Source organism: Denticeps clupeoides, chromosome 5 (assembly GCF_900700375.1).
Source record: "Denticeps clupeoides chromosome 5, fDenClu1.1, whole genome shotgun sequence".
In the NCBI taxonomy this organism is placed as follows: Eukaryota; Metazoa; Chordata; class Actinopteri; order Clupeiformes; family Denticipitidae; genus Denticeps; species Denticeps clupeoides.
This window is the reverse complement of record NC_041711.1, coordinates 2,870,846-2,898,330: the sequence shown is the minus strand read 5'-3', so window position 1 is coordinate 2,898,330 and position 27,485 is coordinate 2,870,846. Positions and strand designations below refer to the sequence as shown.

Sequence of the window (27,485 nt, the reverse complement as noted above, 5' to 3'; positions counted from 1 at the left end):
AAAGTAACAATAATATAATAATAAGACAACCTTGTTTTAATTATGAAATGGGTTTGACTAAAAGAAAATGCTTTTGTCTGTTCTACCAGGTACTTGGACTATATTCACTTTGTTAAATAGAATTGCATTACTGAAAAATTGACCAAAAATATAATAATCACATTAAGAATTTTAGTCGACTGAATCTTGACTAGACTAAAATGAGTATTGACAAGACTAAGACTAATAATATTAAGACAGGCCACCAAAAACAAGTATATTGACACCACACCATATTGGGACAATGCTTTTATTGAACCATGAACAAGTGCTACAAAAACTGAACAGTGACACAAGGACTGAGATCAGAGCGGAACAAACGTCATCACGCCCCCAGGCGGGGCGGTGGACAGCGGACGTCAGCCTACAGACTCCAGCTCTGGAAATCCGCTTCTGTCCCAGATTTACACTCTTTTCACGTCCGTTTCTGGGCAGCCAGGACAGGGACGGTTTCGTTTAGTGCAGCTTCAGGTCACGTGGACCTGAAATGATCCCACCTGGTGGAGGTGTAGGTCAGGTGTAGGTCCTGGGATGAAATCTGGGCGGCCGTTCGTTACAACGAATGCTTATTGTCTATGTGGGTTTAATGGTCCACAGGCCGCAGAATTTGCTCGTTCTGCACGTTTTGAAATGATCTCACTACATATGTTTACTACAGTATAATGAAGGGAATGGTGGGTTGTGAAAAATTGCACCATAATGTCCTTCCTGTCCATAAATAGAATATAAACATTGTGCAAAAACCAAGGTTCAAACTCCAAAATAGAAAATGCTGACATCTTTCCTCATTAATTATTAGATCATTTGTTATTTCTGCTGAATTGCTACAGAGGGGGTAACACAAGGGTTGTCTGTATGCAGGGGGACGATTTGGGGACGAATGTTCCAGCTGGGCCCCCCCACCCGTGACGTGACAGGACCAAAGTGCATGGCGTGACTCTCGGGACAGGTACAGGGTTCGGGGCTCTCAGCTGTCAGTCGAGGGGCTCCACGCCCTCCAGGTGGTCCGGGATAGGCAGGCCGGTGAGCACGGTGAGACACTTGTTCCAGACGTTGAAGACGGGGCAGACGGGCTGGACGAAGGAGACGTGAAAGGTGTGGAGGTGCTGGGAGCCCACGGCGTCGTAGAAGGCCAGCGAGCCGGCGTCGTAGTCCAGCAGCACCCCCACGCGCCGCAGGTGGGGCGACGGCTCGATGGCCATCTCCTTGCTGTTGTGCCGCGCCACCCAGGAGTTGTTACAGCGACAGAGCACCCATGATGCCGAGTTCTTGCCGATCCACTCGTGTTTGGGCGCGGACTTGTACGCGATGCCCACAGCGTACCTGCAGAGCGGGAGGAACATCAACATCATTTAATCCCACTGGACCTTCTGAAGCCCATCTTGGAGCTTCACAAGGAGGTCAGAATACAGAGTGGACATTTTGGCCTCAGTTTGTTTGCTATATTGTTCAGAATTAGGAACAGAATGATCATGCCTTCTACACTACATTTGAAGAACTAAAAAGCTTGTTGTGATGTATGATGCCTCCAGTAAAATATGGAAATTTTCACCTCATCACTATAAAGCAATTAACGTGTAGATTTGTAGCAGGAATCTAAATACGGAAACATGCAGGTCCATCGTCGTTCACACAACCACGGCTCATCATGTTTTTAAACCATTTTAAAACCACAGTAGGCATGTAAGTAGACACAGTAAGATCTGAATTACCAAGTGCTTCCTCCAATCAGAGCCTCCCAATAATGGCGGCCACTGTCAATGTAGACGTTGGCGGTGACGCCGTAGCTGCTCTGGCTACTGAAGCGGTCCTGGCCGTGGCTCTTCTTGGACGACGTCTCATCCCGCTCCACCGTCAGGTTGTCGTGGGACACCTTCAGCTTCCTGTGGGCCGACTTTGCGTCCAGTTTGAACGGCTGACCTGCAACACAGAAGAGTCTGTGGAATCACCTGAGATCTGGGGTTCACTGGCTCTTCGAAGTCGAATCTGCTGAAAAATTCTCTCACTGTTGGTCTTCAGCGTCCCCGGCTCACTGCTGCGGCTGCCAGCCTGGTTGATGGCCTTGACGATGAAGATGTACTTGGTGCCGCTCTGCAGGCCGTGGACGGTGTAGTGGTTCTGCTTGATGTTGGGCACGATCATCCAGCTGTCCACAGAGTTGCACAGACCTGTAGACCAGAAACAAGAGTACACAAAGGGTCAAAATGTCCGTCACTGCCCATAGAGACATACTGTGAGTGTGCATGTTGGCTAAGCAAGAAGGTTGGCGTACTCTGGTGTCATTTCTATCAGTAAATCTGACTAGAAGGACATCCATTCATCTGCTCTGCAGCCGTTTTGTCCAGGACAGGGTGAAAGCCTTGGGCACGTTCACGCTGCTCATTGTTCTTGCTGGTGGGAAAGGAAACAGTAGAACTGTTTTTTTGGAGAAAGGAGCAGCCATTTCCTCTTTGTCCAGAAGGAAAACAAACTGCAATGTGACAGTTCTTAAAGTTTCCCTTAGCCGCTGCATTGGTGTTAGAGGTGTGAGCCTCTTCACAGGTCGATTACGATTATCAGTGCCTCGGTGATTATCAGTGATCAATCACGATGCATCCCATCAAATCTTCAAATACGTCAGTGAGATGAGAGTTAGGGCGTTCAGCGCCAGCATTCGGATGGCATCAAATAACATTGCATGCAGCGAACGCCGAACACGAACTACTACCCGGAGCGGCGTATGTATTAGTGGCAGATGGGGCCAGTTCAAACACAGCCTCTGCTGGTGGTATTCAGATAACGCGACAGGTTGGATGCTTCAGAAACAACTGCCAGATGCAGACACGTCTGGACTGGACACATCTCATGAATGGATTACTGCAACTCTGTTCTAGCTGGTCTACCTCTATGTACCATCTGACCTCTACAACTAATACAAAATGCAGCAGATCTTCAACCTTCCCAAAGTCTCCCACACCGCCCCTCTGCTATGTTCCCTCCATTGGTGCTGGCCTACAAAGCCAAACATGGAGTAGCACCATCCTACCTCACAGCCCTTATTACACCTCGCACTGCACCTCGTTTACTCCGAGCCTCCAGTACTGCTCGCCTGGTCCCTCCATCTCTGAAGGTAAAAGGAAGACGCTCATCTAGACTCTTCTCCGTCTTGACCCCCTCGGTGGTGGAATGAACTTCCCCTCGAGGTCAGAACAGCTCAGTCACTGCAGCTCGAGAACTTCCACTTAAATATTTAGGTGAACTTGTAACCTTCTTATTGATTTCTGTATAGAAACTAGAACAGAGTGAATAAAAAGATTGTATTCATAGTTGGGGTCCAAGTGAACCAGAACTGATCACTTCATCGATTGTAACATGGAACCACGTTGTAAGTCGCTCTGGATAAGGGCATCTGCCAAATGCCTTAAATGTAAACGTCTTCCCCGGTGAATGAAAATGATGGCATGAAAAGTATGAGCGGAGACCTCGTGAACTCTCACTCTGTGCCGTATCTGAGCCTGCTTTTCCGCATGCTCCTCAACGTTCACGCCCAGTGTGAGGTGTGAACATCCCGCTGCGAGTCCCGACTCAGAGACTAAATCACCCTGAGATGCCTGCAGCCTGTGGCCCCAGTGAGGGACACAGTGTGCGAAATGTCACATGATGACGAGGCTTCCAGCTAACACGACCCTGATGGTTCGATTAGACTGACAGGCATGGATGGACGCTGTTTGGCCTTTAGGATACTACATTGACTATTCAGATGTTTGTCATACCACCCTGACTATATCCTGCCTCGCTTGTAAAGTGAAAGTGAAGTGATTGTCACTTGTGATACATAGCAGCACAGCACGGTTCACACAGTGAAATGTGTCCTCTGCATTTAGCCCATCATCCTGAGTGAGCAGTGGGCCCATGACAGGCACCCGGGGAGCAGTGTGTGGGGACGGTGCTTTGCTCAGTGGCACCTCAGTGGTGGCCTAGAAGTTAAGAAAGCGGCCCCATAATCCGAAGGTTGCTGGTTCGAATTCCGGTCCGCCAAGGTGCCACTGAGCAAAGTACCGTCCCCACACACTGCTCCCCGGGCACCGGAAATGGCTGCACACTTCTTACTCAGGGTGATGGGATAAATGCAGAGGACAAATTTCACTGTGTGCACTGTGTGCTGTGCTGCTGTGTATCACATGTGACAATCACTTCACTTTAAACTTTAACCTCAGTGGTGCTGTGGTGGATCGGCAACCTTCTGATTACGCTTCTTTAAGTGCTAGGCCACCACTGCCCCTTCGTTTCATTGTTTCAGTTCTTGCGGGCGTTCCTGGTTTCATTTTGCATTACATATCCTCCTATTATCTCTCAGTATTAATTGTGCTATCCAGCTCTATTGTGGTTTTGATCCCCAGCACCGTCACCGTCACTGACTCTTTAGACGCCACGGGTGGGTCGTGAGGCTGGCGGTGTGTGAGTGAACGTGTGTACGTACTGATGATGTTGGACTGTCCAGTGAAGATGCAGTACTGCAGCTCATATGACACCACGCTGAACTCGTCGTCCGACGTCCAGTGGACGGTGATGGTGTCGTAGGAGGCCGTGCACAGCTCCTCTCTGATGCAGGGGGCGCTGGGGGCTGGGTGGGAAGGCAGGCAGACAAAGAAGTTAAAAGTGAAAGTGAACATGTGACAAGTGATTGTCATTGTGGAACACTGCATCACAGCACATGGTGACACAACAAAATGTATCCTCTGTAATTAAACCGTTTACATTTACATTTATGGCATTTACCAGATGGCCTTATCCAGGGCGACTTACAGTCAGTAGTGACAGGGACAGTCCCCCCCTGGAGCAACTCAGGGTTACGTGTCCTGCTCAGGGACACAGTGGTAGTAAGTGGGGTATGAACCTGGGTCTTCCTGTGTGAGCAGTGGGCAGCCATGGAAGGCATCCAGAGAGCAGTGTGTGGGGATGGTACGTTGATCACGGGAAACTCAGTGGCACCATGGCGGTTCGAGATTTGAACGTGCAACCTTACGATTACGAGTCCGCTTCCATAAACAATAGGCCACAACTGTTACTTCAAAGACACTCAACAAATGACCAAATGAATTATTAATAAAAAGAATTCAACACCTTTATTGAGTTCATTTTTGCAACCAGCCGTGCCCCATTTTAAAAGCAAAGAGCTCAGCACTGGACCACGGCTGATTCCCGACCATCTCCTTTTGGAAAAGCCCTGCGGATGTTGTTGCCAGTTTGTGAGTGGTGGAGGGCGGCTTTGTGGATTTCGCAGTGACTGCACAGCAGTGAGTGATTTGGCCTGATCTTCTGTCCTTCCGACTCTGTCATCTTATCTGAGCCTCAAGTCGTATTCCGGTTTCGACTCAGAACAAACAAAACCCTCAAAAATCCCATGATGAACAGCAAATGTCCCATAAAATGCTTTTACAACCAGAGTAAAGATGACCTCAGCCGTGTGAAGGCTTTGTAATGGATTACTGCAGCTGGTCCAGTTGGTAGCTTTAAATTTTGTCTTGCAGCTTCTGGTCTTTGCAGACACACTCATACATTTTAACTGGTGAAAGACCTCGAGTCCCATCACAAAACCAGATTATTAATGTAATGTGGCCTCACCCGTGAGATAGTCCAGATTTTCTAGCAACTTCTTCTCTCGTGTGAAGTCGAGAACAAACGTGTCAAACGTGTCCGTCAGGTTTATCTCCGGAATCAGTACCTGGGAAGACGCAGTAGCCATGGAGACTCTGGAAAAAAGCAGAGGGGAGTGTTGTAATTTTTTAAAAAAAAGTTAGTTCATACCAGGTTCTTGCTAAAACAAATCTTACTTTACTAATGCACAAATAAGAAAGAATTTGTATATTTAGTCTAGATATTATACATTTCGCCAAATTATTTGATAAGTCCCTCTCTCGCCTATGCACCAGAAAGTCACAGGTTCAAACCCTTCTCACTACCTTTTTGTCCCTGAGCAAGACACTTAACCCAGAGTGTCTCCAGGGACACTGTCTCTGTAACTAATGGTTGTAATGTGCTCTGTATAATAGCGTCTGATAAATGCTGTAAATTTATTATATTCTTACAGTTAACAATCATAAGTATATTAAAAGTATATAAACTGCTTTTCAGATGTCAGTTGTGAAGTATCTATTAATTGCTCTCTGGACTGGACTTACGTGCTGATGTTCAACCCTTGTTGAAACAAAAAAAATAATTGATGCCTCTATCATAAAAGAAAAAAATAGATCCATCTGTTCTGTTGAAATGTTTTACTTCTTGCTGCTGGTTTAGCCTGCCTAGCTCATACGATGTTCAAATTTACCTCTGCCAGTGCCTCATGGTTCTGTGCTTGGGCCTATTCCTTTTCACTAGTAGTGCTATCATTAGGTTGCATTATGAATTTTTGATGTTTCTTATATTTCTTCTGATGACATTAAGATCTATTCAAAAACTAAATTTGCCCTCCTTGTTGACTGTCTGACAGAGAAGTGACTCTAAATCAGAATTCTTGGAAAGCGTTCAAACTTTGATGCTCATCTTGAGATCCCTTAATTACTTAGCCAGGCAAATATGTTTTGTTCTGGAACTGTTGCACACTTAAATGTTCTGTTTTAGCAGTTTTACGTCTAATTTTATCTTATTCATAATACACCAGTGTGACACTTGACCCTTACATCCTGACACAATAAGTGATCTATAGACCCCTCACCGTTCTGTGATGCCCTTGGCAGTCTGGAGGAAGCGGGCGTGGTCGGTCTCTTTGAGGGTGACGTCAGCCTGCGTGATGAGGGCAGAGGATCGGTCGATGCACTGCTTGCAGTTGGCGATCTGCTGGGCCAGCTTTCGCAGTCGCACCACCTGGCCAAATAACGTTGATGCAGTTTAGGTCATGACAGCGGTGCCCAGACCCAATGTGACATTATACTTTTAACAAAAAAAACCTGTTGCTATCTGACTGTTAACTAGATTTTTTCAGATCTGAAAATTGTGCCTGATTCTGTAGGTGAACACCCTTGACTGGCGATTTCTGGCCGGAGCCTTCGTTCTTCTCCATTGCAGAGGATGTCACATCTGCCCGTTCTTGTTACCTTTCCTTCCTTGATCTTGCTGCCAATGATTTGCCTCCTTTGCTGGATGATGTCAATCAGGAGGTCACACTCCTCCATGAGTCGGCCCTCCTGACGAGAGGCGTTCACCTGAAAAAAAGAACGTTCTGAACTTTTGAGCAAATACAGGAGGCTTTGCATCTCCATCCCATTTTATTCAGCTAATTCTGAACCTGTGACGGGGCCGACACCTCCTCACACGCTCTCCTGCACCAAGCATGTTTCTGATAAGACTGACTAAGAAAGTGTCAAAGGGTGACGATTAAGATCACACATCATTCTGTGTGACATGGACACCCAGCAGGCCACGGCTGCATGGAGAATGTGTCCCCTGATAACCATGACCCAAATGCAGCAAGTGAAAGGAGGCCAGGCGTCTCGCCATTCTGTTTATCTGCCCCGTGCATTATTTAAACTCCAGAGGTGCTTCTTAAGCAAATGGGATGTTGGCCTGTGCTGTGAAAATGGTCCCAGGGCGCCAAAGTGACAAAACGAGAAACCCAGAAAAGTTTCTATTTTCAACAAGCCTTCAAGAACAACATTAATCTGAAGGACTCACCACGATAATGATAAAATTTTGTCTGTGTTGTACTCGTTCTGAATGGATGCTCCCATGTTTTGGTCCATTTGTCAGGGTGTGTGACCAACACTGAGCGATGGTGACAGCTGCCATGTCATGACTGTGGTCTTGTATCTCTCTTTAATGATTCATAGTTCAGGATTTTCCATCTGCTGCTTCGCTTGGTTCAAAATAAGTTTTTTTTTTTTTTTTTTGGCTTCGCATGTCTATTTTTATAAGAGCAATGAGCTTGCACTGATGCAATTAAACCGCATTCCTTTTTCTTCATGCACCTAGAAGCTGCGCAGTGCAGGACAAAAACGGCTTAAATATTCATGTCGGAATTATTAGAAATCCCTAATGAAGGATTAATGAAAAAAATGAATTCCAATTTTCTAATAATTCCGACATTAGTTTCTATTTTTGAAATAATTCAAAAAGTGCATTCATGAGTACGCACAGTTCTTGATAAGTCACTGACATTTACACAGTTTTTCACACAAAGTGAGCAACAGGATCTCACCTCCACATGCTGGCAGGTCTGAATCAGCTTCCCCATCAGGGATTCCAGTTCATTGTTCCTCTTGATCAGGCTGCTGAGGTTCGCGTCCAGGGCTTGCTGCAAAGTCACGGGGAAGAATAAAGCATTACCCCCGGCGTCGTCGGCAACGCAAAGAATAAGAACTGAATCTCGGCAGGGATGCCCTTTTCTAATCTGGGTGCCAGACCTCAGACCGGTGGCCGTCTTCGCGGTACCTCCTCATGTTTCCAGATCGGAGGGGAGAGCTCAGAGCCTCGGAGATGCTGAGAGCGAATGGAAGAGCAGCCCTGGCTGAAAGCAGCCCGAGAGCGTGATCTCATCCGGCCCTGCCGACAGCCCGTCCACCTATCGTGTGTGGTGACGTCTTTATGTAAGCACTCGATATTGTCCTCCCCCCGCCACCACCCTGCCTGGGAACAAGCCTGCGCTTTTATTTCACTGGCCGTCCCATCACATCAGCGCCCAACCAACCATATTAAGCCACAATGCAGTGTTCATCTGGGATTAAATAGAGTGTGCCGCAGGCTGAGCCTCGCAAACAAGCCGGGTGCGGTGGGGGCATGGCGGCGGGCCGTGGGTTAATGGGTGACCTTAATACTCGTCAGGCACAAAAGTTGCTCAGATCTCACTTGATCTCTGCTTCTAAATATAGTTCGGCCATCAGCGCAGATCTAGCGGCCCAATCGCTGACGAAGAACAGGATTCTGGGAGGATTCGTTTGTCTCGGCCTCAACTTCGGGGCAGAGAGAGAGAAAGCGTCACCGGTGCGACACACTTAACCGTCCAGAGGGTCCGAGTCTGGAATTAGTGACGGGACAACAACATTGCGGAGTAAAGGAAAAGACATGGTATGGCGTTAAAACCACGTCTCGTTTTGCGCTCGTGAACGTCCCTCAAAACAGAACGGGCTTTTGCACAAATGTCCTTTGATTTCCTTTGACAGGTCTCCCCAGAGTGGATTATTTTGAGTCAGAGGTGGTTTTGACAGGTTGAATGCATATTGGTTGAGGACTCCTGGTCATGTGATTGGCTGTGGTTTGCATCAGTTTATTGCCTCTCCACTGCGCTAAGAGGGCGCTTTAGTCAGATAAAATGATGTCGACTTCAGAGAGTGAGACATGGCAGTGTCCGAAACACAATACACAGAAATGAACCAATATTAAAATCTACATTTATCAATATTACCAATGCCATCTGCCAACAAGCCCGGTGATGGGGGGTAATTTGGGAGTAATTGTTATTGCAGCTATTGGTAATTTTCTGTCTGTTAACTGTGGCAAATTATGAACATTATCAGGCCTGCTCATCTCTTCATTTACCAGCATAATAGATTTCTTTGAGTAATATTATGTATTTTGAGTATTATTATCTATTATTGCACAGTTCCATTTTGCACAGCAGTATTTGCACTCTTTTTACTTTGCACATTTCTTATTTATTTTACTAGTCTAGTGCTGTCTGTTGCCTCATTGTGGTCTACATGTTTTTTGTTAAATGTTCCTCTTGCACTGCCTGTTTTGTACTTCATGCCCAGTTTGTCTGTCACGCATGTGCACTTTATGTCAGTTTAATTTCACTTTCTACTGTCTAACATGTATGCAGCGGAAATGACCAAGTTTAAATGACAAATGACAAATACTGGTCTCAGAAGTTACATACTTCTGTTAAACTCTTTACAATTCAGTTCTACCTCTACTAATCTGCTAATATTGTCTTTTTAAAATAAAAGAACATTAAAATATCCATGATACCTTTGTTATATTACTTCAAGATTTGTACAAAATTGTATTGTCGTGTTATTTTTTGTGACAACCCTATTCTGCCCACCCAGGTCAGCTTCGTCAAATCCAGTTCGACCCATAAACAGTCTGTAGTTTATATTTCTGCTCCAATCTTTAATCAGGCTGATAACGTTCCTGACATGAGTCCTGTCCACCCACTGAGGGTCATGTGTGTGTGCGTGGTCCCGAACTTCACTTACTACCATTGTGTCCCTGAACAGGACGCTTAACCCTGAGTGTGTCCAGGAGGACTGTCCCTGTCACTACTGATTGTAAGATGCTCTGGATAAGGGCGTATGGTAAATGCCATAAATTACTGTATGTAAATATGAATTTCCTATTGTGTTTTGGAGGGGGTCAGGGACAATACAACCCTACATTTCCTGCTGAGTAACAATGACTGTCAAAGGAGGATGCGGAGACTTCTGATGTCAGGTCAGAGGTTAAAGGAAACCAATACATTTATCCATTCATTATAGAACACTCAGCATTATCCTGTGTGTGTGAGACAAGTACGCTATCCAGGAATGTGTGTGTGCACTTGTCTACAGTTTCTGTGAGTTTATATGCTCTGTCCATCTGTGTGTGTGTGTCCTTGAGAAAGGGAGTGTATTTCCTCTCACCCCATGTTGCTGGTTTGGGGGGGATTTGCGTGATTCTCTGTATAATGTGTATTTTGCACCCATCTGTTCCTTGGAACTGTTTTTTTTCCTTTCTTTTCTTGAGCTGGGTGGTAGACCACAAAATCACAGGTTCAAACCCCACTTACTATCACTGTGTCCCTGAGCAAGACACTTAACCCTGAGTGTCTCCAGGCGGTCTGTCCCTGTAACTACTGATTGTAAGTCGCTCTGAATAAGGGCGTCTGGTAAATGCAGAATGCAGCTTATTTATCCTGGTGCTGCACCTCAAAGCGTTCCTGAACAATCCCGTCACAATCAGTTCCACTAACCGCTATGCTTAATTTCACATATGGGACAGAGGAAGGATCTGATTGGCTGCAGGCCGCCCCACCACCTCTCCTGTCTCTGACCAGACAGAAGGGAGCTGGGCTGCAGGTGGGTTCGTCATCACGTGGCATCCGTGGGGCAGTGGTGACCAAGCGGTGAAGGAAGTGGCCCCGTAATCAGAAGGTTGCCACTTGCCACTGAGCAAAGCACCGTCCCCACACACTGCTCTCCGGGCGCCTGTCATGGCTGCCCACTGCTCACCAAGGGTGATGGTTAAAAGCAGAGGACAAATTTCACTGTGTGCACCGTGTGCTGTGCTGCTGTGGATCACAAGTGACAATCGCTTCAATCACTTTGAGATATGCAGCGACTAACAGTAGCCCCAGCCAATCGGAATTCGACTGGTAGCACCCGGTGACATCAGCTGGGCGTGGTGCCTGCCAGACTGAGACCGGGAGCGTCTGAAATAGCCTCAGTGGTCAACAATCTCCCGTCCTCCACTGCCGCCGCCGGAGCTTCCTGTGGTCTGAGAGCGTTTCCCTTCACGCCTTCCGCTGGATTTCCTCGACAGTCACTACCATTCGGTGCTGAATTCACAATCAATGTTGGTTTAAAGTTACCATTAATTATACAAAATTAATTAGGTGGCCATTGGGTAACACTTTTATTTAAAACAACAATAACTATAATATACTACAATTACACTATAACTACTAGATAATAACCATCAATACTAATAATTACAAAGCAGCTTTGGTTTTTCAAAGTTATTCCACATTTATAAAAAATATAAGTACTCATAAACTACTTAATAAATAATACAGTTAAGGCATCGTCATGAACACTTTTAACAAAAGATCCGAGATGATGAGCGGCACTGGATCATGTAGAATTCGACAAACGTAAACAGGACGTTCACCTTCGCATTTGGGGAGCAGTGGAGGCAGGACGGATCTGAGACCTGAACAGGTGACGACCCCAGACAGTAAAAATGACTGTTCTTTATATGGACAGTTGTTAGGTGCAGACTGTTAATAAACGCTGTGTTTTTAATTTCTTTATTTTTATGAATGTAGAACAACCCTCCAGACGTCACCTCTGCCCATGAGAGCCATTTCCCACTTCTGCTTGACCTTTCTGGGGACGTCGAACACTAATGCCACCATGGTGACCTTCACACTTCTGCTGCTGTTTCATCTGTAATGGGCAACCTTCTGTGACGATTTTATTTTTAAACCTTTGATTCTGATCCCTTCATAACATGTCACCACGCCCAACCTTTCCTAACTGCTGCATCCTGTACTGGACTCGAATGAAGAGAGGGGGTGTGGCTTACGCGTCAGCCAACAGGTGTTGTATGTAGGACTTGCAGGAAGCCGGAGGAACACCATTATACAAAAGTGAGGTTAAAAGAGGAGGTGTGGATGATGTATCAGGCCATGTGGTCTACATGCTAACCATGCCTGGCAAAATTGGATGTAATATAAAGGTCAACAAACCACAGTATTTGCCCAGAATCACCGTTCTTCCTCTGCTGAAATAGCACTCACATGCTGGTGCTTATTATTGATGAACTGGAAGTCCTTATCATCTAAAGTCATCTAAAGTTCAAACGTACTTGTGGTCGAGGCTGTAAAACTGTGGAGAATGGAGTAAAAAAAACTCTCTCTCTACACACAAAAGCACTGTATTCAAACCACTCCAACTTGATGTTACCTGGCAGAAAGAGGCGTGGCACAATAGAGGTTAAAAGGATGAACAGTTTGTAATTTATTAACCCCAGTAGATTATTATTGCAGTTACATGTGAATATTGTATGTAAAAAGGTACCAATGTTACAGAGAAAACAAAAATGAGAGACAGGAGGAAAAGATAGAAAAAGACAGTACAGCCGGAACCAAGCTTCAGAGACATCACCTGATCCAGGAGAAAAATGGGAGGAGAGAAAAGACTTGAAAGCCGGAAAGTCTGGTTTCGATGAAAAGCAGCTGAGAAAGAAAGTCCAGTCCACCACACGTGAACAATCCTTTATACACCTGGCCTACAGGAAGTTGTCAGAGACCAATCAGAACCTGTCAGGGGAAGACAAAGAGAGCAGGCGGTCCTGACGGCCGGCGCCTCACACCTTTGGCTCGGGGGAGGGCCGGCAAATACCGTTCGACAAAGACATGTAAAAACGGAGGTGTTGAATCTCCATGCACAACAAAAGCACAGAAACTCCCTACCGGCAATACTTTTTAACTAGAAAATCACCAGGCAACGTCATTATGAAATAATCGATTATGTTCTGCGCTGCATCGCGATGCACCGATTACGAGATTCATTTTAACACCCGTAATATAATCTCAGCGTGATGTTACTGGAGCTGTAGATAATCCAGAGCGCCGCGGTCGAGGAGAAAACGCCTGTCTGCTTCTCTGAAGCTCGCTGTCCTCCCCCTCTAATCCTGCTGGCTGTTTCGGGGTCACAGCGCTGAGTAATAAGGCGCTTTAACCTCAGTAAGACCCTCGCCAGCTGCCGCCCTGAGCCCTGGCGGGCCTGACAGGTGAGCCTGATTTACTGTCACCCTCTTTGGGGGACATTGAGGGACATTCCGGTGAAAACAAAGGGGACAAATGTGTCAAGAGGGCACCGTGCGTGCGCTTCACACATGAGGGAACTGAGAAGACCCCCCCATACACACACATCCACACCTCTCACATCGACTTATCCTGGGACGTATTCCAACGGGTTTAACCCTGTCGGTTTCCATTACGCGTTCCGCTTCAGCGGCAAGTTCCGGAGGAGACGAGGACGACCGGGTGACCACATCCCAACAGGCTATGCAGCGAAGAAGAGAAATTCTTCTGAAAGAGGGCAGTGGCGAACGAGCGCAGTGATTTGTCAACGTTGTCAGACGGCGAGGGCCACCCACGTTTGGTGGGTCCTGAGGAACGTCCCACAACAGCTGCGGGTTTGGACCTGCTATGACCCAGTCGGCCAACCACCACAGTCTCGTCTTGGCCAAGGAAACCAGTTTTTTACCCTTTTCATAAACTTCCGCTTTTATTGCATGTGAAATATTAGTATGCTGAAGGAATGATCTGAAGGTTTCACTCTTTCCAAAGAGCTCCTACGTTGGAAGAAAGAACTGAACTTGACCCAGACTTCTTAAAGCAAACAGGTGGGCATAAGGAGAGCGTGTTGAAATCCGAGAGGAATTCTTGCTGAACTGGTACAGGGAGCACCAGACGAGGGATGGAAGATCAGCAGGGTGCTGGATGCTGCCCGGTCCTCTCAGATGACAGCGACAGAGGTCTGGTTTTGGGAGCCGACTCCTAAACAAGCGCCCCACTCATGCAGAAAATTCAGTTCCACCGACACTGCTGCAGTGTGCAGTGGGTGTGAATAATGTCAGAAGTAGACAGAGAGGAAGCCTGAGTATCAGAATTGTACATTTTTTCAGGTCAGTGGGAAATAACAGTTTCTAAATCGGAAAAGCACAGAATGGCCTCAGTAAAAGGGTGAATTTTTTAAAAACGGGTCACCAACAACAAACCCCAGCCCCAGAGAATGCAGAAACGCACCACCATCTCACTCAGCAACCCTGATGAACCTGTCTATTTGAACCAACAGAGACTCAAGAACCACTGGAGCAGATCCAATGTGGGTTGTGTGGCTCCAGCATGGCCAGGAAATGACCTTTTTACCAATAACTAATTTCTACTAGTTTGGCTCTATTATCCATAAGAAGCTCTTCTATCCCTGCAGATGTTCACTAATGCTGGAATGCTGGAATTAAAGCTTGAATAACCTGCATGTTGGTGTTGGTAGTGGGCGTGGTCATGTTTGGTGGAATTAAAGTGCCTGATAACCTGTATGTTGGTGTCGGTAGTGGGAGTGGTCACGTTTACTTGAATTAAAGCGGCTGATAACCTGCATGTTGGTGTTGGGCGTGGTCACGTTTACCTGAATTAAAGCGCCTGATAACCTGCATGTTGGTGTTGGGCGTGGTCACATTTACCTGAATTCAAGCGCCTGATAACCTGCATGTTGGTGTTGGGCGTGGTCACGTTTACCTGAATTAAAGCGCCTGATAACCTGCAGTTGGTAGTGGGCGTGGTCACGTTTGCTGGAATTAAAGCGCTTGATAACCTGCATGTTGGTGTTGGTAGTGGGCGTGGTCATGTTTGGTGGAATTAAAGTGCTTGATAACCTGCATGTTGGTGTCGGTAGTGGGTGTGGTCATGTTTGGTGGAATTAAAGTGCCTGATAACCTGTATGTTGGTGTCGGTAGTGGGCGTGGTCACGTTTACTTGAATTAAAGTGGCTGATAACCTGCATGTTGGTGTCGGTAGTGGGCGTGGTCATGTTTGGTGAAATTAAAGTGTCTGATAATCTGCATGCTGATGTTGGTAGTGGGCGTGGTCATGTTTGGTGAAATTAAAGTGTCTGATAATCTGCATGTTGATGTTGGTAGTGGGCGTGGTCACTTTTCGTGGAATTAAAGCACCTGATAACGTGCATGTTATCAGATGGACACTGCACTACACCTGGGCGTGTCACGTATTGACAGGAGGGAGTTTAAATCATGCCTACCGGCTCCTCCTCTTTTTACTACTGTACTCTTTTTCATCTTCTGGGTATCAGAAATGTTACGCGGTAAATTCAAGCAGCTCTCACCTTGAGCTTTTCGTAGCGGTCGCTCAGTGCTGCCACCTGATGGTCACGGTGTCGCCCAACCAGCTTGCAGAGGGAGCAGATCAGCTGCTCGTCGGTCACGCAGTACATGTTGACCTTCTCGTCGTCGTGCTCCAGGCACTGCAGGCCGCGCAGGTGCGAGTCGGGCAGCGGCTCGATGAGGCGGTGCCCGCTGAAGGGCTTCTTGTTGGGGTGGGTGGCGCGGAGGCACTCCTCGCAGTACGACACCTCGCAGGTGACGCAGGTCTTCACCGCGTCCTGGGGCGGGTCCTGCTCGCAGAACTGGCACTGCACCGGCTCGGGGACGGGCGTGGTGGTCATGGCGGCTGTCAGTGCCAGCGGGGGCCGTCCGTCGTCGCTGGGCGAGCTGGGCGCGCTGTGCAGCAGCAGAGGGGCGGTGGAGGTGGAGGACGAGGCCCGCTGGACGCGGTCGATGATGTTCTGAAGCGTCACGTTGCGTTTGAGTCCGTCCAGGCCGCGCTGGGGACTCAGAGAGATGACATAGCGGCACGTGGGACACTGGAAGGCTGCGATGGACTGTACCGACTCGTTGGAGGCGCAGTGGGAGACCAGGATGCGGTGGGCGCAGCCGAAACACAGACTGTGGGCGCAGGGCAACAGCAGCGGGTCGTCGAACAGCTCCAGGCAGATTGGGCAAGTCAGCTCCGACTCCAGAGCGTCCATCCTTTCAGGCGAAGCAAAGCGGGCGCGGCGTCAGCGAAATCCAGGGAAGCCGGTCAGCTATCTGTAGAGGGAGGGCAGGACAACCGGTGACACCAAAACACATTTCACATCCTTCATGTTGCATATGCAGTTTGTCATTGTACACAGATCTCAGTCGAGAGACACCATCTGCCACGTCTGTAATTTAAGGCCTGTAACCCAGGTCAATGTGGTCAATATGATCAATGTCCTACGTTACTGCAAATGTTCATGCATTTCCATCATGGATTCATTTCTTGTGAAATGCACCCTCCCTTCAAATAATTGTGGTAGTTACTATTCCCTTTACATAATTCCTACACGGTGGATCCTGATGGATATGAGAGGTAGCGCAGGGTGGCTTGTGGTTTTTCCCACATGTCTACACTGTCCCCATATCTCCTCTGCAATGTCCCTATATCTCCTCTGCAATGTCCCCTTATCACCCCTGCACTGTCCCCATATCTCCTCTGCAATGTCCCCATATCTACTCTGCAATGTCCCCTTATCTCCCCTGCAATGTCCCCTTATCTCCTCTGTAATGTCCCCTTATGTCCCCTCACTGTCCCCTGCCCCCCCATTCCCTTCACTGTCCCCTTATCACCCCTGCACTGTCCCTGCTTTGTCCCCTTATCTCCTCTGCATTGTCCCCTTATCTCCCCTTCACTGTCCCCTTGTCTCCCCTTCACTGTCCCCTTATGTCCCCTCACTGTTCCCTGCCCCCCCAGTCCCTTCATTGTCACCTGATCTCTCCTTGAACAACCCCTTATCTTCGCATCATTGTCCCCTGACCCCCCGTTTACCGTCCCCTCATCTCCCTTTCACTGTCCCCTTATCTCCCTTCACTGTCCCCTGACCCCCTGTCACTATCCCCTGTTCCCCTTTTCGCTGTCCCCTGACCCCCCCCTTCAATGTGCCCTTATCTCCCTTCACTGTCCCCTGCCTTTCTGTCACTGTCCTCTGATCCCCTCTTCACTGTCCCCTGACCCCCCATCACTGTCCTTTGGCCACTGATCTCCCGTACTTTCGTTCTACACGTGGTGACATGGTTTACTTCTAGACGTAAACTCTGCAGCACAACGCATGTCTTCATTACTCACACACACACACACACACACACACAGTAAGTCATGCACCCTCTACATTCACTGTACATACATTACAGTAACTCGGGCAAAACACGCAGGGTGAGAGAGAGAGAAGCTCATGCCTTTATGTTCCCTCTAACCGGAGAGAAACACCAAAACACACACACACACAGTGGGAAAATGACTATACCGTGTGTGTGTGTGTGTGTGTGTGTGTGTTTTTAAACTGCACCAAAGGATAAGCATCAGGACTGCATTTAAAAACTCTCTCACTCACACACACAAACTTCATGGGGCAGTGGTGGCCTAGCAGTTAAGGATGTGGCCCCGTAATCAGAAGGTTGCCACAAGGTCCCCACACACAGGTCCCCGGGCGCCTGTCATGGCTCCCCAAGGCTCACCAAGGGTGATGGTTAAATACAGAGGACACATTTCACAGTGTCACCGTGTGCTGTGCTGTGTATCACAATGACAATCACTTCACATTAAAGTCTACTCGTTTACTCTTTGTGAGAGTTTTTGAGGTCTTTTTACTTTTTTTTTGTATGGAAAGACAAGTCCAGCCCTCCTGTGGTTCCTTCATTCGTTTGCCTTGTCCCTCTGGTTTTGCTCTTATTTGGACCCCGGTCAGCAGCTTCCCCAGGCAAGTGGCCAGTGTGACCTCACCTCCCAGTACATTCTAGGTGCCCAGAAAAAAAGACCTTCTTCTAATGATTCTCCTTGTGCTCTCAGACATTTGACACCCACCGTATCTCAGGTGAAATGCCCTATAAATCAGGAACTGAAAAGGAAAGACAAAAGGGGGAGAAAGAGCCATCTGGAATAAAAGGAGAGAGGAGCCGAGCTCCCTAACCTTCCAGGAACCTCTCCAAAGGGCTAACAAGGCCAGCGAGGCTGAACTGAATCTGAACCCACTCCTGAGACCAGCCGGCTCTGTCTCACACACCCACACAGGGACACGGCCATGGTTGTTGACATGCACAGTGGAGTGGACGACTCTCAGCGTGCGAGGGAACCAGCCTCTCCCTCCCGAGAGGGAGGATGGGATCGAGTGTTTGCAGGGCAGGACCTCACGCTTGTCCCTGGCTTCCTCTGCGGTGTCGCGTGTGAACACTAGGGGGCTCTGCGAGTTCAGCGAGTGAACAGCGCCCGTCCGCTAATCCCGCCTCCGCATGTTCACCGTGAGCACACGATCTACAACAGCACCAAGAGAGAACGTTTCTAATGCAGATGTACACGTACAAAGTTCTCCCTGCACAGGACGTGTCTCCAACGAGCTCCCTCCGCTAGTCCCCACATTTCTCAAAGCACAGGGTGGTACACGCTCGCCTATGAACCATTTACATTTACATTTATCAGACGTCCTTATCCAGAGCGACTTACAATCAGCAGTGACAGGGACAGTCCCCCCCTGGAGACACTCAGGGTTCAGTGTCTTGCTCAGGGACACAACGGTAGTAAGTGGGTCTTCTGGTTCATAGGCGAGTGTGTTACCCTCTAGGCTACTACCACCAGTACCACCACTTAACCCTGAGTGTGTCCAGGGGGGGACTGTCCCTGTAACTGGTTGTAAGACGCTCTGGATAAGGGCTTCCTGTTTTGTCTCCCAGGTGGTAGAAGGAACATCCACTAGGTGTCCAAACAGTTGTCAAAGACCTGCACAACCTGTCCAAGGTTTTAGACAAGGCCATAATTTCACATTCTTCTCTCAATCCAAACGATACAACGTCAAGCGGTGGAGCCCGAAACAAAATGGCTGCCGCATCATGCGGTACCCGCTGTTACGTGACAATGCACGCCGTGTGGCTCAGAAAACAACACAGCACTTTGTGGAAGCGAGCGGGTCTGGCGGCTTGTCCCGGCTGCTCCGTGGTGGGACGAGAGGGAACAGGGATGTTTAATACATCAGGGCCGCAGCACGATGCCTTTCATTTTTAAACAGGTCTTTCCCTCCCGTTTTTACTGAAGAAACGGGACACGGAATTAACGTTTAAATTGCTGTTAACGCAGTTGCGTTTTTATTCGCTGTACGGGGTGCGCAGGGGTGTGGCAATCGTGCCCAACAACACAGCAACCGAACCCACAATAAACTTGACTGATCGGATTTGATAGGCTGCCACTCGGCTCCCTGAATTTAATTTTTTTTTTTTCATTTCTGCCAACCAAAAAGCAACGTCACCCAGACTTAATAGATTTTGATATTATCACAAGCTTTGTACATTTTGCTAATAATTATTTGCACTTTTTTTTTTTTTCATATCGATCGACAGCGCATGTGTTAATAGAGCTCAGTAAATCAGTTATATTGATGGCCACTGTTGGTTTGGGTGGCCGAGGTCCTGCGCTGTGTTTTACTGCCTGTGTCTGGTCGAGGTGAAAGGTCAACAGAGCAAACAGAGCAAAAACGAAGCGGCTTTTCAGAAAATGGATGGAAATGGCCCCGTGGTGACGTGAAAGGGCGTGGGGGGGGGGGGGGGGGGATATGATGTCATGAGACAGAATACAGTCAGTGGATTCGTGTTTGTACCTCACACGGATGTTTAATTTACCGCATTTGCCTAATTGCACAATAAAATGGTGGCGTCTAGACACAATGCTTCGCGATGGATTCTAATATTGTCTACCCGGAAGTAGACAAGGCCGGGGTCAGTGTCCCGTGTAAAGAGCGCTTGTAATTCAAGATTTGAATTATTGTATGTGCTTAATTAAATATATGCTGTTAACACGACTGCATTTCGTTTGATGTATGCTCACACGTATGATTCACGCCAACGCTCGAGGATGGGCGTGTCTGCTGCATAGGGGTGTGGCAACCAATTTTGCTGCTAAAGCCTTCCAAGGTAGAGAACGTTCATGTCTCCCCGCCACCGAGGTGTCACGTCCATGCGGGCATGACGTGGCGGGTGAACGGAGAGGACGAAGAGTGACGAGGAATGGAGGACGCTTTCACCTGACATCACGGAACAGGGGTTTAATGGTGAATCACAGGACAAGGGAGACATCCAAGACGTAGACACTGGTGAACATGGAACATAACTTCAAAGACCTGACAGCGAACAGAAACGAACAGGGCAGCTTTATACAATTAAACACAGGTGAAAACGATTAGGGAACATTTCACAGGACAACAATGAAACTCCGGTCCGGATCCTGATCCTGACCCGGACCGGAGTAACCCCCATTTCGGACCGGATCCTGACACGAGGCACCACCGCAAGCCAGAGCTGGTCCTCCTGCTTCTTCCAGCTCCTTCACGACGTCTGCATGTGCGCCTCATAAACCCAGCCGTGAGAATCATATCTGAGGGTCATGTCATTTTCAGATAAATTTAATGTTTTATAATGCTCGGAGTGACTGTGGTCATGTGAGGTGACGTTTAAACCGAGCTGCGTAGATAAAATAAGAACGTTTCTACTGATGTCTGTCCAAAATTTAGTATAAACTATATAAGTTTGTTTTAGTTATGTTGAGAACTACAACATCAAATAAAAAAAAAAAGCCTGAATATATTGATTTAAAATGTATTAAATATGCTGTTTGTGTTATGTTCACTGGGCTTGTCAGCTTTAAAGCATAACTTGCTGCGAGTCATTTTTAAATATTTAACGCTTTAATAAATTAATGGCATAAACGTATAAGCTACATTCGGTTTACTGTATGCTCACATTTATGCCTCTAGCCTTAATCCTCAAACACAACAGCAACGTCCGCTTAACCTGAAATAAACCCGACTGATCGGCCAGCACTTGCTCTATGCTTGAAAAGTTGAAGATTTTTATCTTTCTGCCACAAACAGCGCAAAGTAGCGGACCCACAATTCAATCTGGTGGCACACAATGCCACCCCATTCAAAGTAAATGGAAATGTGGGTGCATGAGCCTCTTTCCCACACTGTAATAGTCTGAAATATTAAAAGCAAGCTTTGGGCAAAAATCCCGAGTAATCATTTTCATTCATTTACGATTCATTTGCAAATGTTGTTTTTTTAGTTGTTTTTTAAATGATTGAATGCCATAATGTTTAGATATTTCAATATTTTATTGAATATTGTTGCTTCTGCGCAACGATAATAATGTTGTAATATTTTATCTTGATTATTATTGAGTTTTGATTGTATTGATTGTGCGGACAACCAGACCAATTGATCTGCTGTGGAGACCTTTAAAGGGAGCATCTGAATGAAGATCTATCTGAAGAATTGTCTAAATAATAATCTGAGTAAATGTCTGTTTTTATTATAGATGCTGATGTCTTTGATAATGCCTTTTGTGTTAAAAACCTTAAAGAAACTCCATGAAGCACTTTAATTGCTTGGCCATTAAAACTCGTCGCTGTTGGAGCGCTGATGTTCCTTTTGTCCGCGTCCTTATAACACGTTAAATCCCGGCATTTTAGTGCATTAGCACCCACCCACACTGACAGGTTGGCAGGAACTAGAGTCGCGCCTATCGCCCTAATCTCCACCCGGCACGCCGCGCCGTGACCTCTGGACAACAGCTTGCATTCATCGAAAGTGCCACCCACTGACACGTCCCTGTTTGCTTAAGGGAGCTTATCTAGAACGTGTCGGCTCCTTGGCACCATGTCGCATGTCAAATGGAGGTGACTAACGTTTCGCTGAAGGACGCAGGGCTGTGGTTACAAAAACAGCATGGCAGCATAACTCCTCTCCCGTTCCCACCTTCTAAATTCTCATGCCTGCCACCCTCCAGCCTGGCACTGACCCCGCCCATCTGCCCAGGCCGTGACCAATCGGGGAAGCACGTGTGGGTTTCGGGTAATGTGATTGGTAGCTGATGAGATGCCATGGCGATTTAGATGAGTGCTAATCTGTCAGATCTAATACAGACACACACACAACTTTCCCGCAACGACTTGATCACCAGAAGCAGTTAGCACCATCTAGTGGTGCTTCCTTATCTGACATTAAGCCCTCGGAGCAGTTTGTACGGGCCAGTTTTATTTCTATTAGAAAAATGCTTATATGTATTAATAATAATAATCACAATCAAGTTAAGGCAACGCGTGAATATGAGTTTGGTCGGGTTTGTATACGGCATCAGTGAAAACCAACCCAGACTGCAGCCCGGTTCTGACACCCCCCATGACATAATCGGCGGGGACACCTGTACCAGTGACTCACAGGCAGCTGGAACTCCGACTGTCAGATCATGTCATGGTCAAACATGCACCACGACCCGCATGAGCTCGTAATGGAACAGTCCGGAAATCCACCTGCTCGTAACGTTCTTTGAGGTTTCTCAGTGGAATTCTATGTGACGAAATGTTAAGAATGTCACAGGAAAATTGTTGATACCACGACCTGCATATGTCAGGTTCCAACAACTGCAGCATCATCCTGTCCACATTTAGTAGGAAAACGCTGTTGGAATGCCTTTTTGAAGTGGCCAAAGGTGCTAACCTAGTGGTTTAGACACTTGCCTATGAACCAGAAGACCCATGTTCAAATCCAACTTACTACAATTGTGTCCTTGAGCAAGACACTTACAGGAAACGGTCCGATTCGTTACCAACCTACGGCATGCCGGATGAGGCCTAGTTTGCACACCCCCATGCTAGGCCTCATCCGGCACGCCGTAGGTTGGTACCGAATCGGACCGTTTCCTGTAATGCCTGGCGTTACACCAGGTGGCGCGCCAGGCGCAGATAGAACCTGGCGGGATTTTAAGATGGCTTGCTTGGTAAATGAGCGGTCAAGTATGGCAAGCAGTCAGTGCCAATAATCTCCAGGTTTAGGACGCGTTTTCAAAGGTTGCAACAGAATGGCGTAAATGATGGCATTCATAAAAAACCCTGTTGTGTTATAAGAATCTAACGCAGAAAGTCAGACCCCACCGGTCAAAGACAGACCTCCTACGCTGCCAATGACGGTACCCAGCTGTTAGAATATTCGTGTTTGGGGTACGCTTGTTTTATTCTCCTCATCAATCCAGCAATTACTCAATATCATGAAAGATTATCGGCTTATCATTTTAGCACTTAAGACCTTTGCTGACATTTCCTATGTGGCATATACTTGTTATATGATGGAAAGAGGCTGTATTTTATACATGCATTTTCATTCCTTTGTACTACTAGATATAAAGAAACGGATCAAACATGCACACTTCAAATACACAAAATGCACATTTCTCAAACATTTTATTCCAGTGTGATGATGAAGTAGAAAATGATGATTACTTGCGTGCAGTCTTTGACCATGACTTTCTGCATGTCTGATTGTGTAAAAATGAACACTCTAATGCCTTTTTTATGTTTATGTCTGATAAAGTTTGCCCACCCTTGGCCTTGCTGGTAAGGAAACAGACTCGTAATCGGAAGGTTGTCGGTTCAAATCCCGAACCACCAAGGTGCCACTGAGGTGCCACTGAGCAAAGTACCGTCCCCACACACTGCTCCCCAGGCACCTGTCATTGCTGCCCACTGCTCACCAAGGGTGTTGGTTGAAAGCAGAAAACACATTAAGTTGTGTCACCGTGTGCTGTGCTGCAGTGTGTCACGATGACAATCACTTCACTTTCACTGTTGCTGACGCCCTTTATTGAAATTTTCTGAGCCTAGGAGTGTATTTTTGCTCAAATAAGAACCTGCGTCACATGTAAGAGGGAATCATGGTGCAGTTGTTGCTGCAGTTGTGCAACACACACACACACATTCATGTTGACTGTTGGGAACATGGAAAACGTCTGTTTTCAGCATATGTGTGTGTGTGTCTTCACTTTCTCTTGTTTATGCTCAGTGTTAAATCTGCATAGAGACCAATCTTCTACTCTAACTCCCTTCTAACAGGTCTACCTCTGTTTTCTACTTTCCCAAATTCTCCCACACCTCTCCACTGCGACGCTCCCTCCACTGGCTCCCAGTATTCAAAATACTGATGCTGGCCTACAAAGCCAAACATGGAGTAGCCCCATCCTACCTCACAGCCCTTATTACACCTCGCACTGCACCTCGTATACTCCGAGCCTCCAGTACTGCTCGCCTGGGCCCTCCGCCGCTAAAGGAACGAGGAAGACACTCGTCTAGACTCTTCTCTGTCTTGGCCCCTTAGTGGTGGAATGAAGTTCCCCTTGAGACCAGAACAGCACTCAACGCCAGCTTAAGACCTTCCTCTTTAGAGAATACATAGACTAACTTGTTACTTTCTTATAGTCTGACTTATGCAAGAAAAGCTTCAACAGAGTAAATAAAATGATTCATGGTTTGGGTCCTGGTGAACCAGAACCGATTACTTCACTGAGGGGTAACATGAAAGCCCTCGTAAGTCAGCCAAGTGTCGTAAAATGTAAATATACATGAATGAGTGGGGCATTTGGCCCCGCACATAAATGAGGTGTAGTGCAGAGTCTGATCAGGATGCTGACAGAGCAGAACCTCTAGCAGGTGAAAACGCTCCCTGCGTGAGTGTCTGTCAGGACTTGGACATATTTCGGACCGGAGTTTGTATTGTGCGTATCGTGTGTGCTCCATCGTCCACGTCTACGTACGTTGTGACATGAATTGTTAGTAAACCCCGTCTCACGAAGTCGTGAATGCATCCTCCTTCCATGCCACCTGACCACCACCACGACACCGTCATTTATTTAAATGCACCACACAGCATAAAAGACAGTCAGCTCCGGTCGGGTTCGGGGCGGATTGCAGATCTAACACAAGAACAGTTTCTTTTCTCTACCATCAGCCTCCTAAACATCTGAACTGTCAAACTGTTGCAATGCTTATCAACTACAACACTTTTTTGTACACCTTGTAATCCTTGTATGTTTACTATATGACTAGATTTTTACGATTGTAACAATATTATAACAATATTGTATGTTGTTGTTCTTTATATTGTGCTTGAGATAACATCAGCAATGCTGAATATGATTCTATATAGCTTGCCATGTAAAACAAGGACAATAAGAACAAAAGTCTTATAATAAACTGCTGTTTATGATTTTTTAGGAAAAAAGGTTGAAAACCGCTGGTTTACATAAAAACTTCAGACCTGCAGCTCGGCCCTCTGGTGGCAGGAATGATGGTTCCACTGCACTGCCTGACCCCATCAGCTTCAAACGTGCCCTCACTCAGGACCTCAGGCCTGAAAAAAGCACCTAGCCAGCACAGTAAAAGAAGCATGGGGGAAATGCCAGGGGCGCACGGATTACAGAGAGAGGGGGTGGCAGCTTCCATCCCTCCACTGGGACATCTTTACGCCCCAGAAGTGGCCAAAATCTCCCGACAGATCTCTCATTGTGTCCGCTCTACTGTAGCGGGTTACCGTGGCAACGTGGCGTGAGCGCCTATCGGAGACACAAGCAAAGGGCAGCAGAGGACGGAAAGCGGGGTCTTGACTGGCATGAATTAGGAGAAGCTTCCCTGATCGATATCAACTGAATGTTTAATCAAGTTACTGAGCAGCGATACAGAATTTTAAAAAAAGAGACATACAGCAGAAAGAACAGTGATGTCTGTCTCCATAAATACATTAAGGCATCTACGCAGACACAACAGACATACTGTAAATATCTATTACTGTATATTACTATTACTATCAATATATATTGCTAGTTGTAGGAGGAGAAAGGGCGCTACACCTGGGCGTGTCACGTATTTACAGGAGGTAAATGATGCAGATCATTTTCCGAGTGTCAGAAATAACAAAACGTGCTGCTCTACAATAACTATAACTAGCAAGCAGACACTTCTTGGTTTCTGTCTGGTTATTTCTGTAAATCATGTGACTGTCAGGATCGGGTCCAGCAGGGGCAACTCCGGGTCAAGACTTCGGATTGGAGTTTCGTGTTTGTCCAGTGTTATTATGTTTCCTGATTGTTTCACCTGTGTCTGCCTGTATAAAGCTGCCCTGTTTGTGTCTGTTCTCCGTCGTTGTTATGTGATGTTTCCCCTGTCCTGTTCACCATCTAATAAACCCTTGTCTTGTGACGTTGTGCATATGCGTCCTTCTGCCTCGCCATGTCAACGTGACAGTGACATTATTGAACAGGTCTCAAGCATTATAAGGAAAGGAAGATCAAACCAAAATTCCCACACATTCCTCCTTAAAGCCATAAAACTGTCACACTAATATTAAGAGCTATTAAATGTCCAGAATTGGGACGCCTCGGTTTTGGATCAGCATTTCATATGAACATCTGGCCAATAACTGGGCAGACATTAAAAAATCCGCAGCAGTTCCCTGTTCCCCTGCTGTGATGGTTGTAATATTCCAGTCGGAACTCTACCAGCACAGTAAACAAAACACATGGCAGAGAGCCGAGCAACAGGAAATGGATCAAACGGCCGATCCCACACAATGGGCCACGACACATCACACACACACACACAAACAGAGCATCTCGCATTCTTCCTCAGAACACACACACTGTCACACATTAAGACTCAGATTATCTTCAGATTATCATCCCATGTTTACGGTCTCAGATACCAGGCCACTGCCACCACCACCTGACCCTCCTGTCCCCAGACGGACCGTCTGATGAGCGACCCTGTCCCGTAAAAACACATTTAAAGTTGTTCCAAGGGAGGCAGGGGGTCAGACGGTCATAATCCGTCCCTGTTTGTTCCTTTCACTGTTGCCAATGCCAGCAACACCCATACACACACACACACACACACACACACACAGACCGACTCAAAGTTACTCTGACACACACAGTCTGTTTCTGCTCAGTGGAAACTCATCAGAATCTCACCACAACAAAATGAGGTCAGTTACAAAATTATCGTTTTTGGGGACAGTGTCCCATGCCAGTCATAACACCATCATCATCTGCCCCTCTCTCGCCCTGATTCCACACATCAACTTAATCCCTGATCAAGGCAACAAATTATTCTCTAATCTCCATGAAAGCAAAAGGATTTGTTTCGGGTTCGAATCGAGAATTTCCCGAGGAGGCGAAAATCCAGCTGCTGAGATTAGATCACCTACCTGCCACATGGTTAAAATCCCATCGTCCATCAACACACTGAAATAGGGGGGAGATCTGAGCTCGGGTCCTGTCCGGCGCTCGCACTCTGTCAGTGTGTG

General features: G+C 47.0%; 1 protein-coding gene across 1 annotated transcript; it reads right to left on the bottom strand.

Annotated features, from left to right (window-relative positions):
- Positions 1 to 273: 273 nt before the first annotated feature.
- LOC114790275 (E3 ubiquitin-protein ligase Midline-1-like) lies at positions 274 to 27,485 on the bottom strand. Its single transcript, XM_028980193.1, has 10 exons — positions 27,387 to 27,485; positions 15,624 to 16,386; positions 8,213 to 8,308; positions 7,113 to 7,220; positions 6,734 to 6,882; positions 5,644 to 5,771; positions 4,499 to 4,642; positions 2,046 to 2,207; positions 1,752 to 1,959; positions 274 to 1,362 (listed from the first exon to the last, which is right to left on the bottom strand). Exons 2-10 carry the CDS (start codon positions 16,323 to 16,325, stop codon positions 1,014 to 1,016), a joined length of 2,046 nt encoding a protein of 681 aa, XP_028836026.1. The 5' UTR covers positions 16,326 to 16,386; positions 27,387 to 27,485; the 3' UTR covers positions 274 to 1,013.